Source organism: Equus quagga, chromosome 11 (genome assembly GCF_021613505.1).
Source record: "Equus quagga isolate Etosha38 chromosome 11, UCLA_HA_Equagga_1.0, whole genome shotgun sequence".
NCBI classification, from domain to species: domain Eukaryota; kingdom Metazoa; phylum Chordata; class Mammalia; order Perissodactyla; family Equidae; genus Equus; species Equus quagga.
Genome location: NC_060277.1, coordinates 50,475,321 through 50,494,744, shown reverse-complemented (window position 1 = coordinate 50,494,744; position 19,424 = coordinate 50,475,321). Strand labels below are relative to the sequence as shown.

The 19,424-nt window shown below is 33.6% G+C and overlaps 1 protein-coding gene across 4 annotated transcripts in view; it reads right to left on the bottom strand.

The window, feature by feature from the left end:
• Positions 1 to 19,424, bottom strand: part of PHIP (pleckstrin homology domain interacting protein) — a 130,952-nt gene that overhangs the window by 57,916 nt on the left and 53,612 nt on the right. For all 4 annotated transcript variants that reach the window (XM_046674974.1, XM_046674977.1, XM_046674975.1 and 1 more), the window contains exons 10-16: positions 19,107 to 19,205; positions 18,217 to 18,370; positions 17,649 to 17,783; positions 7,232 to 7,360; positions 5,718 to 5,943; positions 1,455 to 1,592; positions 578 to 761 (exon numbers count right to left, since the gene is read on the bottom strand). In XM_046674974.1, the coding sequence (XP_046530930.1) occupies positions 578 to 761; positions 1,455 to 1,592; positions 5,718 to 5,943; positions 7,232 to 7,360; positions 17,649 to 17,783; positions 18,217 to 18,370; positions 19,107 to 19,205 (1,065 nt within the window). The remainder of the gene's footprint in view (positions 1 to 577; positions 762 to 1,454; positions 1,593 to 5,717; positions 5,944 to 7,231; positions 7,361 to 17,648; positions 17,784 to 18,216; positions 18,371 to 19,106; positions 19,206 to 19,424) is intronic.

Genomic DNA, 19,424 nt, shown 5'->3' with positions numbered 1-19,424 from the left:
AGTTAGGTTCATATGGACCACATTCATGAACATTTCATTACTAAAGAATCAAAAGAACTGGATATAAAGTATTCTCATAACACAGACCTTGAGAAAGGATATCAAATTAATACTTTATAAATGTATACTTTTAAATATTAAAAAAGAATCATTTTAACATGTAAAAAAATTTATATAATGTGTTACCAATAAATATAATGTACTTTCACTATGCTCTGATATCATGTGAACAATAGTAAAGTCCATAAAAAACTTAATTATAACGTTATGAAATGTTTTAAGATGCAAACAAGACAGTTAAATATGCTACTCAATAAAATCTCATCTTTACTCAATCCAAATTTATGATTCCCCCCATTTACCGTAACACATCACCCCCTCATATTATTTACATGAACCACTCTAGAAAAGAACATATACTGAAATTTAATTTTTCTCCAGAATCATCAATAGTTTAAAACACAGGGTCTTCAGATAAATTTAAAATAAATTATAGAGCTGAAAAGGTATTTTGGAGACTTTAATTCAAAACGAACATAAACAACTGTGTTACATACAAATTTACAACTCCCCTTACCTGGCTACACCAGCAGACAGCTCAGGTACTACCACCCTTCGACTCCAAGCGACAAGATCCCGCTCTGTGGCTATTTCACTTCTTGGTGCATTGCTGTGCATTTGCCGTACACCTTCAATTTGTCCACTGCGCCTTAGTCCTACATTTGGTGGTGAATGAACCTCTGAGGTAGAACTTACAGAGCCTAAGTGAAAAAATTAACATAAGTTCTATTTAGAGACACTTCTCCATTAGCTCACGACGGAAAAAAAAGTCTATACTATTTTCCACATGAAACTTCATACTGTATAAATGACTAAAATACCAAATCAAGAACTACACTACAGGCAAAAGTTTAATAGAAATAAAACACGGTTCTTCAGTTGATTAGATAAGTTAATTAATCAAAACTATTGACTGTTAAGTCCCAAAGATGTAAAATCATTACTTGAAAAAAAAAAACGCTATGTATTTTTGGGAAAACTTTATAAGAAGAAAAACCAGACAAACTCAAGAACATTTATGGTTCATAAATGTGCTTTAACTTTTCTCTTAAAATTTAATAATATACAACAATAACAGTGATGAGATATTTGACAGTGTGGCTTTGAATATATTTTTTAAATTACGGAATAAATTGATTTTTAAAGTTTTTCTAAGTTCTACATGTTTATTACAGAAAATTTGGAAGAATACATATATTAAAAAACTCATTACCTACAGCTTGAAACCTTATATTATGAACATTTTCACAGGTCATAAATACTCTTCAAAAACATGATCAGTTTGGCAGCCTAATATTTTATGCATGTACCATAATTTGTTTAAATGCTTTTCTACTGTTGGGAGATTTCGACTGTTCCAGTTTAATATTTCACTTAAGAGAATCACTGCTTACCTCTACTTAAACGGCTGGTATTACTGATACCTGCTTCACCAGAACGTCTCAGGTCTTGCTCCTGTTGTAGTCTTTGAATCATGCTGTCCAGTGGGCTTATCTCCTGGTTTGCTTGCTGACTTAAAACTTGGTTCAGTCCTATGTAATACCAAGCAAAATGCTAAGGATACTGTAGTCAACTATTCAAATCATTTTACTCATTAACTTGACTGTGAGTCCAGAATTAAATATAAATATTGCTTGCGTAAAAGACCTAAAATGATCAACTATAAATGATGAAAGTCAAAAAAGGGAAACATGCCCCGCCAATCTTAATTTGTTAAAAATAACAATAGTGATGATGATCCCTAACTTTTACTAAGTGTTCACCATGATTCCGGCACTTATTTAAGCCTCACAATAACTCAATTAGGTATATATTATTAACTCTATTTTACAGATGAGAAAACCAACATAACTACTCAAAGTCATATATTAGTAAGTGACAAAAGTAGGATTTCATTTTAGATCACAGTTTTTTTAATAAAGGCAAATGTGACTATCCATCCTATCAAAGAACTTTACTGCTTCATTTATTCAACAAATTCTCAAGTGTCTACTATGTGTTAGAAACTACGCCAAGGAATGGAGGATTCAGTGGTGAATAAGAGACATCAAGGTCCCCGATCTTCAGGGATCTAACACTCTAACATCTAACTGAACAATAAACCAAAACATAAAAGCAGATTGTGAAAAATGCTGTTAAAATAAAAATGATGAGAAAGAGAAAATGGGGAAGGAAGAGAGACGGTGAATCAGAAAAGTGAAAAAAACCCTCCTTGAGAAGGCAGCATTTGAGAATTAGTCATCCATGTAAAGACCTAGAAAACAAACACTCCAGATAGAAGGCAAGAGTTGGTACAAAGGCTCTGAGGTAGGAAGGAACCTGGTGTGTTTTAACCCATCCTACTTTTCCAGCATCAACTCTCATTCGTCCCAGTCACATGGAATTACTTGACTCTCCTCCTTTCCTATTAGTATAAACACCTTTATGCTCTGGAGCTTTTGACCACAACACTCCCACTTCAAGTATAAATGTGATAAATATTAACGTATCCTTCAAGCACCAACTGAAAATGGCACCTCCATGGTATTTCCTCTGTGAAATATTTCCAGACTACCCCTGAAAGAATTAGCTGCTATCTTCTTTTACTTCCTCAAACAATATCCAGTAGTCCTCCCCTATCTTCAGTTTTGCTTTCTGAAGTTTCAATTACCTGTGATAAACTGCGGTTCAAAGGTATTAAGGGGAAAATTCCAGAAAGAAAAACTCCTAAGTTTTAAATTGCACGCCGTTCTGAGCAGTGTGATGAAATCTTGCACCATCCTGCTCTGTCCTGCCCTGGACATGAATCATCCCCTTGTCCAGCATATCCAGACTGTATAGGCTACCTGTTCGTTAGTCACGTAGTAGCCATCTCGGTTATCAGATCGACTGTTGTGGTATGGCAGTGCTTATGTTCAAGTAACCCTTATTTTACTTAATAATGGCCTCAAAGGATCATTAATCTTTTATTACACCTAATTTATAAGTTAAACTTTATCATAGGTATGTATGAATAGGAAAAAACATAACACATATAAGGTTTGGTACTATTCACAGTTTTAGGCATCTGCTGGGGGGTCTTGGAACGTATCTGTCGCAGATAAGAGGAGACTACTGTATACATGTCTTGGTACTCAGCCCAACACAGAAGGGAAGCACACTACTTAGTTCCTCCAAAGCATGGATTGTCTTAATTACCTTAATATTCTAATTCTAAATCTTAGCACAAAGCCAGGCATATAAAAATGTTCAATCCTGCTGAATGAATTAAAAAATGTCTAAAAGTTATCAGACATATGAAAGCACTGCCATGAGAGCAGAGAAGGGAGAAATTAATATCAGGTGTGTGAGTATATAAGAGGATTTGATGAGATCAGACTTTTAAAGTGGGCTGGGAAGAGCAGATACAAAGGATATTCTCAAATGAAGGAGTGGTAATAGGAAGGAAGGTGTAAGGAAAAGGGAAATTAAGCACATAATGTTATTTCATTTTATAAGAGAAAACTAAAATTAAATGGGATAAAATAACTTGTCCAAGATCACGAAGCCAGAAAGTGGTAAAAGTAGAGAGAGGTAAAAGTTGTTGCCTGTGCATGCTTCTTTCCCAGTATGTCGCTGGGAAAACATCTCATATTTGAACACTGATGAGTAGTATGATGTAGAACAAGTTTACAACTGAGGAAGTACATTTAAAGTGTACTGTTCAGTGTAAATATAACAAAACTGCATTCATGTCACCTTATTATTATAATAGCCATCATCTATTTTTATCTAACTCTAAGGGATTTCCCCAAATAAATTTTATTATAGATCTGAATTTGCAAATAGAAATACAGGTTAGAAATGATGCTGAAGTTCTTTCAAAAAGTATTATTTCGTGTTCTATTTTTATACTCGATAAGTCTAAAATAATGAAAAAAATGATGTTTACCCTGAATTCTGTGACCTAGAACATTTAAAAATTCTGTGACTCACTCTGAACCTGTAACTATTGCTACAGATTCTCTTGTGGCCCTGTACTAATCACTGGCATCTATTTCATTTTCAAGCTCAAGTCTACTTCTTCACCGTAAGGGCAGCTAAGTATGGAAGAAAGAACAATGGACTTGGAGTCAGAGCTGGGTTTGAGTCCCTGTGATTCTACCTACTTTAACTTGAACAAGCCATAACGTTAAATTTCCATCTTCTCAACTTCTAGCTTTGGGATACCACAGATAGAAAGATGAAATGACATATTACTTATAAAAGCCTTTTATAAACTGTTAAATGGCAGAAAAAGTAATAATCACAACTAAGTGGCACTGATATCTTAACAAGTGAAATCTTTCCTTATTTCCTTGTGCCTGAAATCTCAGCCAAGGTATCTATTTTGAGACCTGGGCAAGATCTGCTTCTCGCCAATTTCCCTCTAAGAGAATGGAAGACATTTATCTTCATTTCAGTCTTATGACCAAGACTTCTAACAATTAAGACTTCTCTAATCTGAATGCCTGCCTAGACTTCTTGAATATTATGTGTTCAAGGATTCTTTGAGTTCATGCTGTGTCCACATACCGAGATATTTTAGTTTCATGTCCCACAGATATTCAGGTCTGCTGGACTGCACTACTCTCTACAAGCAGCAGCAGGGACTACTGCTCTAATGCTGCTCCTCCCCCTCCACCCTGAGTAGGCATGTCTAGTTCCAACAGCAGCCCTTCCTATCCAATATGTCCATCTTCATTGCAATTTCATGACCAATCCTTTAAGAAAAATAAAAGGTGGGTTCTCTATAATGCAATGAGACTGATTTTTACTGTGCTGTTTACAGAATCTAAATTCATTATTTAAAAGTTACTTATTACATATTATATCCTATGTGTGTCCATTATATCTAAGTTTTGTCCATTATGCTAAAGTCCAGAACTTAAAACATTTTTATAAACATTTTTCTAGTCTAAAATATAACAGAAAGATTCATAATTGCAAAACTAGCTTAACCTTCTTTATGGACTCTCTCAGTTACTTTCACTTAATAAATTAGTGCTACATTTCTTGTCCAAAGTTGGTAAAAAGGGGTAAGGAGGAGTCTGTAAACCTTGTTTCCATCTAAACTTTCATTCAATTCTTGGACTAATTTGACTTTCACCCTCCATTACTTCACTAAAACAGATCTCAACACTTTTCATTCCTATCTTTCTTATAAACTTCTAAAAGTTGATCACTTCTTAAATTAATAATCAATGTGAATAGGCTGTTGAGTCTCATTTTCTCTCTCACGTTATACTGTTAGTCTCTTTAATAACATTTATCACAATTTTTAACTATGTATTTGTTTATAACTGTGTCTATGAATCCACCTCACTCCACAGGTTAGTAGGTATCAGAGACTGAGAAGATTTTCAATATATGTTGTTGGACGAATAAACAAATGAACTGACCCACCTCATACCAAATACAGGAAGGTATCCTGTTAGTCCCTAGAGGCTATAAATTGATACAGACCAAAATCACTGCCTTAAATCTTCAATGTTCCTTAACTACCTTGTAATATTTAAGCATTATTCAAAGAACAAAGAGAAGTATGAAAAAACTATTTTACTTCTCATTTGTTCAAAATAATTAAAAACAAAATAGCAATTTTATAAGGCTTGAGTAGTAAAAGAAAAATTTGGTTGAATATGAAAAAAAGCATGTACCTGAGGAAGTTACTCCCATCTGAGGAATGAGTTGCTCCTCCCTGCAATTTTCACGACCAGGAACTAATCTCTGATATCTTGATGGATGAGGGTTACCATCAACATCAACCAAAAAAGGGGGAGGCATGAGATGAGGCGCTTGCTGAGTCTGTTCATCTAATACAAAATTGTTGGCATCACGGATAAGGGGCCGATAATCACTATGAAAGAACATCTGATCTGCTATCTGTAAAAAGACAGGTCCATGAAAGATCAAAAAATAAAAATTTATTGTTATAAATTTCTAATGGAAGGCAAACATTTTAATATAAATCATGGTAGTAAAGCAAAACATAAAAGAATATTGTCTTGAACTAATTGTAAATAAATCTTTATATTTTCTACTTTAAACTTTATGATCAGGAAAGTAGCTGCTTTGAATTTTCTCTGCAAGAAGGAAGAGATTGTATACATAAAAACCTCACATTAAAAATAAATTACATAATTTCAAATTAAATCATAAAATCAAATCTAAGTAGAAATCATTCAGTGGTACTATTACTTTCACAGAGTTACCATGCTTTATTTTTTAAAATTATTAAATATGATAATTATTTGTTTTAGCATTTTGCAAAGAGAAATCATGCAATGAATTTAGTCTTTGAATTAAGCTCTTTAATGAAATCACTTATACAATTTAAGAAAATCTTAAACAAAGAGGAAGATCGGCAAGAGATGTTAACTCAGAGCAAATCTTTCCTAGCAAAAAAAAAATTGAAGGAAAAAAGAAAAAGAAAATCTTTAAGTATACAGTAAGCATGGTTTATATAATATAAAAAGATAACATGACATGACTTCCCAAGAGTTAAGCATTTTCTCTAAAATTTTTGAAATAATATAAAATTATTAATTTGAACTCAAGCTTGATACATCTGTAATTTCAAAATATTATTGGTTAATTTGGAATTTCTTAAATGAATCTATGAACTATTCAGTTTTTACTATGATTATCTTTTATACCACTCTACCGCAAATAAGAATGTAAGTCTTTTAGTCACTAATCTTAGAGTCTTTAATACTTAAAAACATCAGTAGCTACCATCAGGAGGCTATACATTTTTGAGAACCACATGAAAACCATAGATTTGTACCCCACATAAATGAATATCATTCAGTAAATAAATAAAACATTTTACATATTTCAGAGTCCCTCTGTGGACAACATCTCCCCTCCCCAACTTAAGAACTGCAATCTAGATTGCTCTAGCAAGCTAGGTAAAACGTTATGCCTTCTGAAATATAAAGATTAAATAAGATCTAATTACTATCTAATGTCCATTACAGAAAAGAGATTTAACAACTGTGTTCGCCCTCCTCTCCAGAACATAAGTCTCCAGACTATTTAAAACACGATTCTTCAAGCTTTATGCTGAAGTACAAATGATTTTCACCCTCTTCCAAAAATATACAACCCCTAAACATCCATGGATTAAAAAGAAAAAAGCATAAGAAGATACATGGTCATCATATTTTACCTTGTCATATTTGCTACTGGAGCCAAAGCCAAAAATTAAAAGATGTCCATGAGAGTCTGTGCATGCAAAATGCTGACCGTCAGGAGAGCATTTGCAGTCGAACACTGCACCATGTCCTTGGCCTTCAATCTGAAATGTATTTAACCAACAATCAGAAAACTGCCATTAAAATATAAAGAATTGGTCACTACTGTTACTAAAATTTTATGATAAAAGATATATAAGTACACAAAAGATGTATAAGTATACATGAAGTGAAGAGTAAGTATAACACACAGTACAGTAATTGTGAATATTCAAGAAAAGTGCCAGATTAACAGCCTTGAAAAACAAAGTGTTCTCTTCATCCACAGACCAGACACAATCCAGGAAACAAAACACCAACAATTTCCCCCACCCATAGAATTCTGCTTCTTGTCTTTAATGCAGATTTAAAATGTAACTGCATCTTACATTCCTTCTTATCGGCATTTAATCAAGCCCCTTCAGCAAAGGCTGACATGTGTAGTAACTATAGTGATATTTTTCTAATTCTTGGAAGTAGTAGCCAGAGATCACTGCTCACAAGACACTGAATTTTTTTCCTTTTGGTAATAATTCCCTTGATGGTCTGACTCATCTTTTAAATGGTGAATTTCAAAGGTTAAAGAAAAGGTTTTTTTTACCTGATAATTGTTTTCTGTTTTCCAGTTCCATTAATCCAGAACGAATGGGTTTCTCCCTGCAACCTGTCAATCAAACAGAGGTGGCCAATCACCACTCTGAATTTTTTTGCTCTCAGTGCTTCTTCAGACTACGTTCCAGTTGAAAACTTCTTTAGCAGTGCTCTGAAAGAGGTAAAAATTCTACCCTATCTAAAGCACATCTAGGGACTGAATTTCAGAAAACAACTAAAATAGGGAGTTGACTCCCTAACAAATAACAACTAAGGATGATTTTCAACAAATGCGATTGGATTTCTGGATTAGCAGAATCGGAACATACACACATTATCAGGTAAGAAACACCTCCTCTCAGTTCCGGTATCCACTGATCTAGAACAAACTGAATTTTATTAGTTATTCCAATATCCCAGGAAATGCTTGGAAAAGAGAGAAATGGTACTTTTCTTTCTTCCGTGATAAAAATATGGCATAGGGATGGACGTGCAGTTCACCAAATACAGAAGTGAAATTAAAATTAGAAGAATCATCTCAAGGAAAGTTTGCGTTTGGTCAAAAGAGAAAGTATCACTCTAAAAGTATCAGCCTAAAAGTATCACTTAGGCTCCACCTAAGAAGTTTATATAATACCACAAATGAGATTGCCTCAAGAAGAAAACTAGTTTTTATGTTAGCTTGTTGAAAAGAAGGAATGAGCACACTGGTGTTTATAAATGCTGCTTTGGATGGTGATAATTATGGAAAAGAAATAAGAACAAGTTTTCTTAAAACTTAATCACATGAAAGAAAATATACTTAAACATTTATCAGAAAAAGAAAATGAATTGTAAATGAAACAGGATCATTTCTTGGTTGTGAAGAAAACTGGAAGATAAGACAGCAGAGGAAGGGAATTGATTCCAAGTCTACTTTAAAATGATTCGAAAACAACAAAGAATAGAACTACTTTTCCAGATTAACATAAGGGTATTACCAGCTTAGTATTTGTCAAAAAATTAAAGACTACAAGTAAAAATGTCAGGATTCAATGTTTTCTAGGCAAATAAAAACTACAAGTATTGTTATAAATAAGTAGAATTTTACATCAAAATTCAAGACTAAAGAACTGAAATTGCCTTGGCCACGTGTTGTTAGATGTTTCATTTATCTCAGTTCACTCAAAATTTTACAAAAAACAAGAGAAAACAAGAAAGGAACTACTTTAAATGCTTTCAGAACCGTAATAGAGTAAATCATGCATTGCTTAATGATAGGGATATGTTCTGAGAAACACGTCCTTAGGTGATTTGGTCCTGCTAACATCAGCGTGCACTTACACAAACCTACATGGTATAGCCTACTACACACCTAGGCTATATGATACTAATCTTATGGGACCACCATCATATATGTGGTTCATCATTTAACCAAACATCATTTTTGTGAAGTGGAATGTTGAATAATTAAAGGAGACAGAGGAATGAGGCCTAGGCAAGACCTGAGAGACCAGAGCTCTTCTCCAGGAATGGGCACATCACCTAACCTCTGCGAAATGATAGAGATAATTTAACTGAACACTAGAGTCCCGCGCAGTTCCAAAATCCTAACATCTGATATTCAGAAGGCTTTTCGAAAGAGCTGGACAAATCTGAAAAGGAAGTATGCTAAAGGCACTAGAATGCAGACTAAAATTACCGGGTCTACATTACATCCATCATGAGGAACATATATACAGCGGAATTCGAGAAGTATGTAGTCCTAGAGGAACTCAGCACAAATCAGGAAGGTTAAAAATATGGGCTATCCTAAACAAAACCATCCTCTTACGGAATTATTCCAAGTCTATGACCAGGGTCAGTTTTTTTGGTCCCATTCATTTTTCGAAATATACCACTGATTAGAAGGGAGCATCTTACCTAGAAAATGCTCCACAATTTAAAATTATGAATCTCTTGAGATACCTCAAGAATTTTATGAGATAGACTCATCCCAAGAATAAAACAGCTGAGAAATTGAATTTATGCTAAGAAATAGCCTTAAAAAGTCCTTCCCTATGTATAAAGAATCTTTACAGTTTATCAATCTGGGGGAAAAAACTTAATTAAGAATGTACACTAGATATTGAAGACAGACACTGTCATACATATGATTAAGATATGCTTTGGCCACCTTCTAATTATTATGATACAGTGTTTAGTGTGAACAAACTATCTTACAGGAAGCTATCCAAACTCCAGGAGTCCAGGTGTCATCAAATTACTTTAGAAGATCATTACTGAATAAATGTTTCCTTTAACATTGAAAATTAATTTATGGTAACATTATTACATAAGAATTAGCTATTTAAAATAAGCGATGCCAAGATAAACATAAATAAAAAAGAAGACTGCTGTAATTGTCTTGATTATACCAGTAGATATATAAAAGTGACTTTGAAGAATCAGCTCTAATTTTCACCAAAATATATAGGGGGGTGGGCACAAAGAGTGAAGGGGTGCACCTACAACACGACTGACAAACAATAATGTAGTACAACTGAAATTTCACAAGGTTGTAAACTATCATAAACTCAATAAAAATATATATATATTACCAAAATAAATAACTCTTCTTCAAATTGAGTAGCATTTTGTTCAGAACGTTCACCCACGTTCTGATTTCTCTGAGGGCAGCAATTACATTAATCAAGTTCTCCTTGAAATTTATCGTCCTCCTTCGGCCTCTCTGACATGATAGTACCGTGGTGTCTTCCTAATACACTCTCCAGAGACTGTCATCTCTTGTCCATTCTGCTAAACATGACTATTTCTAAAAGGTCAGCTTTAAGCCCTCTACACTGCCCTCTCTACCTCCTTGAGGAGGTAAACACCACTCCACACGGAAGATTTTAACATTTCTTTCTCTCTACTCTGAGCCCCTCTAAGTATTCTATCTCCAAGTGCTGGCTGGCCATTTCCACATAGGTAGCACAACAGTACATCACAAAAAGTATGTAAGAACGAACTAAAAACAAATCAGTCTTCATTCACATCTTTCATATTTCCATTAATATCACTGTTATTAAGATCGCCTAGGCTCAACACTCTCAACACATTCATTCAATCTTCTGTCACTCTCAGGCTCTAAACCTTTTATTAGTCACAAAACACCAACTCCTATATATTTTTTTCTTTCACAAATTTCCTACTACCTACTCCTGTAATTTTTCATTATGATTTCACTGATGAAAAGTGGTTCTCCTCCCACCTTTCCAGTTTCATAGTTGAAATACTACTACTGGCAACAAAACTATTACTCTCTTAAGTTTCTGGAATACAAACATAAAGTAATTCATCAAAAATCCCACTACGTTAACTATTCTTTATGCTTACAAAATAATTTGAGGCCATCAACAATCTACCTCAACTTATGCTTTTCATCTTATCATCCATTTTGCAAATTCTATTTCACACGAACTTTCTAAACTACTCTATGAATATGTCTCAACATTTCTTACTTGGTTACTTATAATATTCCTCTTACTTAAAAAATTAGTTATCTTTCTCAATTGACTCAATTCTTATTTATCTTTCAAGGCAGAGTTCCAATTCTTCACACCCTCAACACCACTTTCTCTGACTACCCACTCTGAAGTGATCCCTACATCTTTAGATAGCAATTATTTTTTCTCATATGCCATGCTACTATTTGAAACTATTTATTAATACTTATCTTTTCAGGTGTATCTCATCTCCCCAACTTAACTGCAAGTTGGCTAAAAACAAGGATCATGTCTAACTCTTCCTGGTGGTCCCCATATTTTGTGCATCAGCACAAAATAAGCACTCATATATCCGCTAATAAAAATATCTTCACCTGTATGTTTACATTCTGCATAATTTTACATATTTTCCCTTATAACTATCAAATTCCAAATACTCTTGTGATAGTGACTCACGGAACATGTCAAAGAATTACGACATAAAAGTAATTCACTAAACAGTGTGACAAGCTAGAGACAAACTCACACTCATGGCAACAAATTTTAACATCTGTCTTCGATACCAGGATATACGGTCATGTGCCAAATAATGACGTTTCAGTCAACGGCGGACAGCATACAGACCGTGGTTCCATAAGATGAGCACCTACAGCCTAGGTGTATAGTAGACCATACCATCTAGGTTTGTGTAAGTACATGCTAAGATGTTCATATGACAAAATCACTTGACACATTTCTCAGAAGACATCCCCATTATTAAGCGATGCACGACTGGAGATGAGAAAAAAGACAGAATCTAAAGAACCCCAGAAACCTGAAAGAAAGTGACAATAACTAAAGTTTATAATCAGAAGATTGAAGGTAATTCCTTACCCAGAGAGGCTGAAACAAGGACTGGAAGCATCAAAGAATCCTTTTAAAACACATGGTGCAGATATATGACAACTTGTTAGATGACAACAGATAGAGAATGAGATAGATGAAAGTAAGCAAGGAAGGAAGGAGAAAAAGAGAGAAAGAAAAAGAGAGAGATCTTGATTCACAAGAGAACACGATATGAGATACCTATTTTAAGCTTCTCTTTCTACCTTTCCTAGATACATGCAGCCCAACTGTCCAAAACTAAAATAGAGGTCACACTGAGAACATGTTCATGTCAGAAGTAGGCATGTGCAAAAATTCTGAGTGGTGGATTGGCAGCCTCTGCTCGTTTGGAACGTTGCAAGGAGAAATACATTGTTCTGGATTAGTGGACACTGGAACATTTTTTAAAATCTCAAGTAAAAGAAAGGTTAACAATTATAAAAATAAGAAAAATTTAATTAAATAAAAAGCGTTATTTGGAATTTACCCATGAAACAACAAAAGTAAAGCAAAAAATCAAATTCAGTAAAATCATGTTCTAGCAAGAGACATATTGTAGTCTTCAATTAAAATCAAAACCAGACAAGAGGCCACAAACTACAGTTTTGAATAATATTACAGAAATAGAAAGATATGGAGAGAGAGTCATAGACACAGCTGGAACAACAGATACAGAGAAAAGAGAGCAGGAAGGATAAAGCAAAAGTGCCAGAGATGTGAGGAGAGAGATGTAAGGTCTCCAAATCTCACTCCAAACATCTTCAATTTACTATCTACTAATCAAATGGCCTAGTACAAAGAAACCTGAAACTCTTTTTTTCTTATCCTTTGAAATTAAATATTTAATTAAACATGCAGTCAAAACTTAGCTATACTGTGATAATTTAAGGAAAAAAGCCTATAAAACAACTCTGTATTTAGAAACATTTATGGTTATATTAAACTTCTAAACTAGCCTAACTCTTTCAGGGAATGGGACTATTACAAAAGCCCTCAACTTCACAGAGTCTGCACACATTTTCAAGTGATGCCTGGGAATAATTTATCTGCCTCTTAGCACTTAACTGGAGTTTAGAACAACTCTTTTCAAAACAAAGCTATAGTGATATTTACCTCCTGCCACTACCAAAGACAAAAATGTGGGTTTGCTAACCTATATGCAGATAGTTTGGAATGTTCTTAATATACACTATGTGCCGTCAACAAAATATCCAAATATACTCTACTTTTGCCCTGAATACTCAAGTTATAAGGACTGTTCAGCTGAAACATGAATAATTAACATAGTTTTTATAAAAATATAGATAAGTAAAGCTTAAGGCCTAGAATTTAGGTTTTTTTACAAAAAGAATTAAGTTGTCTTAAGTTCATAATCTTCTCTACAATATTCTCTTTAACTTCTTTCTCTGATTCATAAAAATAACATAAAAAGGCTCAAGATTTCTACTTTAAATACTATGCTTTTCCAACAAATACTTTTAAAAAAACTTGAAGCTTATTTTATTTTTAAAGATGAGACAAGAGGGGGGAGGAGGAGTACAATGAACATGTATTGTCTATGCCATTTCACACCACGTTCCATCATCTCACTTGTCATATACTTCTTATAAGTAACAAAACCAAACCCAACCCACAATCACTTTTATCATTTAGAGCCTCTATTAAGAGGAAAGCTAGCAATAAAAATAAGGAAAATAACTCCATAACTTTTTTTAGACAATACCACTAGCAAGTTGAGAATCTATTTATAAGATTTTAAAATGAAATAAATTAGGGGATTATATAAGCATACAAGGAATTAAATATCTTTATCTCAATTCTCAATCTCAAATCTTTTGTTTACAAATTTAAGTGGTCCTAAAGTAGAAGATTTTTAAAAGTCAAAGTCATGGCTTGGTAACAGGATAAAAAGGAATTAGACTATTTATCTGAATGATGAATATCAGTACAATATTAAAATATTAATGTCTCATTTTAAAATTTATTAAATATATTAAAATCTAATTAATATATATCAAACATAGGCATTTAAAAAATTTCAACCTTTTACCTTTGAAAGCCTATGATACAAGATTATTTACTGCTTCTAAAATTTCAGAAAAGAATTTTAATTTCTGTAATAGGTAAGAAAAGTGTAGTAAAATTGGTGATTAATACAAAAATAATTATTTGTTACATGTTTTCATTACCTTTTGCAAAGGTATTTATAAATTTCAAGTGGAAAATTTAATTATCATAAAAAGAGGGGCCAATATTGAAGCAGTCTTCTCAAAATATACTTGACAAAAATTTGTATCTTAAAGAAGTCATATATAAAATTTCTATTCTTTAATAAAACTCAGTTTACATTCCTTATTTCCAGGCCATAGGTTTAATGATGAATTTACTTATTCATGTTATAAGCTTTGACTTTAAAATACACACAAAACATTACTTAATCAATACATCTAAACTTTCACTATTTCTAATCTAAAGACAGAGTATTCCACTAGAATTATTCATCCTTAAATCCTCCAAGGCACTCTAATAACTAGTCCCTCTAAATGGCACTCAAACCAATATTCACTAAATTGAACTTACGATTACTAGTACAATTTAATATCAGAGATTGAATTTGTACTCAATTAACTTTTATGGTATTTTAGTAATTCAAAAATTTAGTGATTAGCTACACAGAGCCAAATATTTCTAACTATAGCCAAAATTCAACATTCTTGATAGTGGACAGTGAACACAAGCTTCTACTTCTCCCACAAACTGTTTTTACTTTCTTAATAGCAATGCTGGATGCTTTATCTTCCATCTGCCCATAGATAAAGCAAACAATGAAATGAACAAAACAGTGAAAGGCAAAACGTGGGGCACTCAGATAACTTATAAAAATTAAGAGACAGGAAAAAAATCATCAAGCTAAATTATAAGATCTCAAAAGATATACTCAGAGTTAATACCATTACGAAAACATTTTGCCCCTGGACATATCACTAACTGGGTATAGTTGCAAGTTAGCTGTGCAGTAACCAACCACAACTAGAGTCAGCATTAAGAACACTTTAGCAATGGACAAAAAATATAAGTTTAACCCCCAAGTGACTGTATAATAGCTGTGTGACCTAGGTAAACCTGGGCAAAGCACTTCATCTCTGTATAGTATCTCCATTCATAAAACCAGTAATAGTAAAATCTACCCTGATTATATTACAAGGTATTCATGAGACCCAAAGGAGGTAATATGTACAAGTATTTCAGAAGCCATTAAATACTACACAAAAAGTTCAAGACAGGGGCCGGCCCAGTGGTGTAGCAGTTAGGTTCATGTGCTTCTGCTTCAGCAGCCCAAGTTTTATGGATTCAGATCCTGGGTGCGGACCTACACTGCTCATTAAGCCATGCTGTGGCGGTGTCCAATATACAAAACAGAGGAAGATGGGCACAGATGTTAGCTCAGCGCCACTCTTCCTCAAGCAAAAAGAGGAGGATTAGCTACAGATGTTAGCTCAGGGCCAATCTTCCTAACCAAAAAAAAAAAATTTTAAAAATAATTCAAGAGAGGGGCTGGCCCCGTGGCCGAGTGGTTAAGTTCGCGCGCTCCGCTGCAGGCGGCCCAGTGTTTCATTGGTTCGAATCCTGGGCGCGGACATGGCACTGCTCATCAGACCACGCTGAGGCGGCATCCCACATGCCACAACTAGAAGGACCCACAACGAAGAATATACAACTATGTACTGGGGGGCTTTGGGGAGAAAAAGGAAAAAATAAAATCTTTAAATAAAAAATAAATAATTCAAGAGAGTATTTTTATTTTAATGAAAGTAGCTCATTTTCTAGTTTTATAAATGCAAGATATATTTTTAAATCTTTTTAGTCTGTGCTTTGTTTTTCTCACAGTTTGAACATTCTATGGATACCATCCACTTCTACTTATTACATAAGTTTGTTTCTTCTGCCCTTTAGAGACTTTTCTCTTATTTATAGAAAAACAGGAAAAATATCCTCATCTAAAACCTATTCAACAATAAGTAATTTTTATGGAAATAATCTTACTTGATCCCTTAGCTAATTTCAAAGAGTATGCAATATAATATGGCTGACTTCAACTCCTGGTATACCACTACTGTGTAATGGTCTTAAGAGAAAATCACTTCAATCTCTAGGTGCTGCAATTTTTATATCTACTAATCAAATGGCATATTAGTGTGATCGACTTACCTGATGAGGAAAAATCCACCTTTATAACTTAAATGCCCTTTGAAAACATAAAATTACTAAATAAAGTCACTAATACATGTATAGGCCACAAATTGTTTTATTTTGAAGCTTAAAGACAAACTGAGGAATGACTAATTCCCTTATTTAAGAGAGATGTTCCAAAAGGAGCAAACCAGAAATACAAGGATAGAAAAAGAGACAAGGAAAAGTTCTTTACCAGTATATTTAAGGATTTGCTTTTAAAATAATCTCCTCTATACACATAATCACTAAGGAAATCCATCCATCACTAACAATTGTACCCAAATAATTAACAGTCTTATTAGAAAAATAAGAACCTGACAAGTCTCATTTTTTTTGGTCTGATATACAATAAGGCATATCCATACAGAAAGCAAAATAATCCTGACCACACACACTATTAATTGTATTGTTTTATGAATACTAAAAGTTTCTGTAATTGACTTCTTGAAAGATCTGAACATGTCAAAATAGTAAACACATTTTTCTTTTTGTTTTCTTTGTTGAAAGGTATCCCTGATATATAGGAAGTAGATTAAAAAACAGTGACTAGACACACAGCAGTATTTGAGGAGCTCTTTATACTTCACAGAGTGGCTAGACAGGAATGGAAACACTGCACAGTAAACTGTGTGTGATATTAAACCACTGAAATTCAAACAGCAAAATATGCTAAGAATCTATATAAGAAGCAAAATGTGGAGGGAAAGGGCTTAAACCAAAATAAATATCTAACATACTATAACTTGACAAAAGGCAAGAATGCCTGATTCTCAGGCTTTAATTTTAAGATGGGTGTATTTGAATCAAATTCTGTTGCACTAAAGGACTGCTAATGAAGTATAATAACATGATATAAATATTTATTTATAATTTCCTCACTATTTTCCAAACTTTTTTCTTATCTATACTGTATCTTCATCCTTGTGAGCTTCTCCAAGTTTCTCTGTTAAAATGATTTTAAAGACTAGTTATCACTAACTAAACTAGTTATCACAATATACATTACTGTAATATGTACAACTTTCTTTTAAATTTAGCATCTAAATAAAAGTGTGGAATAAATAACTCTTTTTTGAAACAAAGTCAAAATGATGTCTGAATCAATTCTTAAACGGATTTCCTTTGTGATATGCAGAATACCTGTGTCAAGAAATCCCCAAATTTTTAACAGCTCTAAAATGAAGAGACTGATAATTACCATATTGAAATAAGACCGAATTTTGACTCCTCTTGCCAGATCCCACACTATCACATTTCCATCATGACCAGCAGAAAACAGAACTCTTGGATCGAATGGGTGTGGCTCAAGAACAAACACTTCATCTTCATGACCCTGAAACATTTTTGAAGTGGCAAAGAACTATAAGTATTAAAAAGGAAAGAAAAAGAAAATTCAAACACCAAAATGAAAACATTTCTAGAACTGGAGTTGTAAGAATTATTAAAGTGGCAAAAATCTTCAAATTAATCGATGCATAATAATGAAGCTGAGCTAGTATAACTGGCCAGGGCTTGGCTATCATTTGGGGAAACCTGAGGATACTACTGATGCAGCCCACATACTAAAAAACAGCAGAGATCCATATTTCCAAGTCAAACCCATTTAACTGCATTTTAAAATTATTCCCAATCTCCCACAAAGACCTGTTACCTATCTAGAAAGGAAGAGTTTTAAGCTAACATAAAAGCTTTATTCCTCAGTGAAAATACTCCATTCTAAAATCACCTTCAGTTATAACCCAATAAAAATTAGTCTTTTTTCTCACCATCAGGACGTGAATTAGTTGACCAGTATAAGAATTCCAAACTTTCAGAGTCATGTTATTGACTGCAGTTATAACTGTACTGTCATGTCGATCCCATGCTACCATAGTTACTTTCATTTTTGTGACTTTATCTTCCATTCCTTGAAGGTTTTGGCTGAAAGTAGTGGAGGACAGTATTTGTTTACCCTGATATTATTTATTAAAATATCAGTATGACAAAAACCTAAATGTATTTTCTATAATTTATATTTATATTTATTAACATAGATAACCATCACTTAACAGTAAGAATAGTTTCAATCAACAAAGAATGATGGCAAAAATCACTGCAGTGATTCAGCAAACCCAAGATTCTAGCACTCCTAAGCCCTTAGTAATAGAGGACCTTAAGTAAATATTGCTGCTTTAACTCTGTCTGAATCCAGGACCTCTGTGCCATGCTGCTCACTCTCCATCTTTTGCTGCTGCTGTCATGCCCTGCTAACTGCTTTGCTCTCCCATCTGAGACTACTTCACACAAATAGAGAAAAACGATAAAATATTAAAACCAAAATTATACCACAACATCCCTCCATGACGGATGGAACATCATATGTTCCCCTTTCTGATAAAACTGGTAAAACTTACAACTATTCTCAGAGTACTATCAGGCCCTTAACAAAACTAAACTGAAAAAATACTTTAATGCAGATCTTCTCATATATGGCAAAATTCCTTTATAAAAATCAATGATTTTCACCTCCAACAGCACTTCTAGTTATATAGAAAAGTAATCATTTTAACATGGATTCTGATATATGCTTTTATAAAGAGAGTCACATCAACTTGCAATACAGCATACTTTAAATGACTATCTAGACTGATGTAATATTTCAAACTGGATCTCTTACCCTGCTGGACGAGTAGCCATATCCAACAAAATACTCTTCCATTCTCTACGTTTAAACTGCCAAATACGCGCTGTCCCGTCACGACTCCCACTTACAAACCTGTATTAAAGGAGCCCACCCCCCAGAGAAAAATCAAAGGTGCTTTTATCAACATGGACTTCCCAGAGTTACGTTTTTAAAAATACTAAAAAAGACAGCAGTCGTCTTTATGTACACAGCATTCTAATACAATAGAGACGACTCTATCAGATATTTTCTGCAAATATAAGAATTTCTGAAACTTTATGAGCTTCTAAAGTCCTATACACACAAATTCTA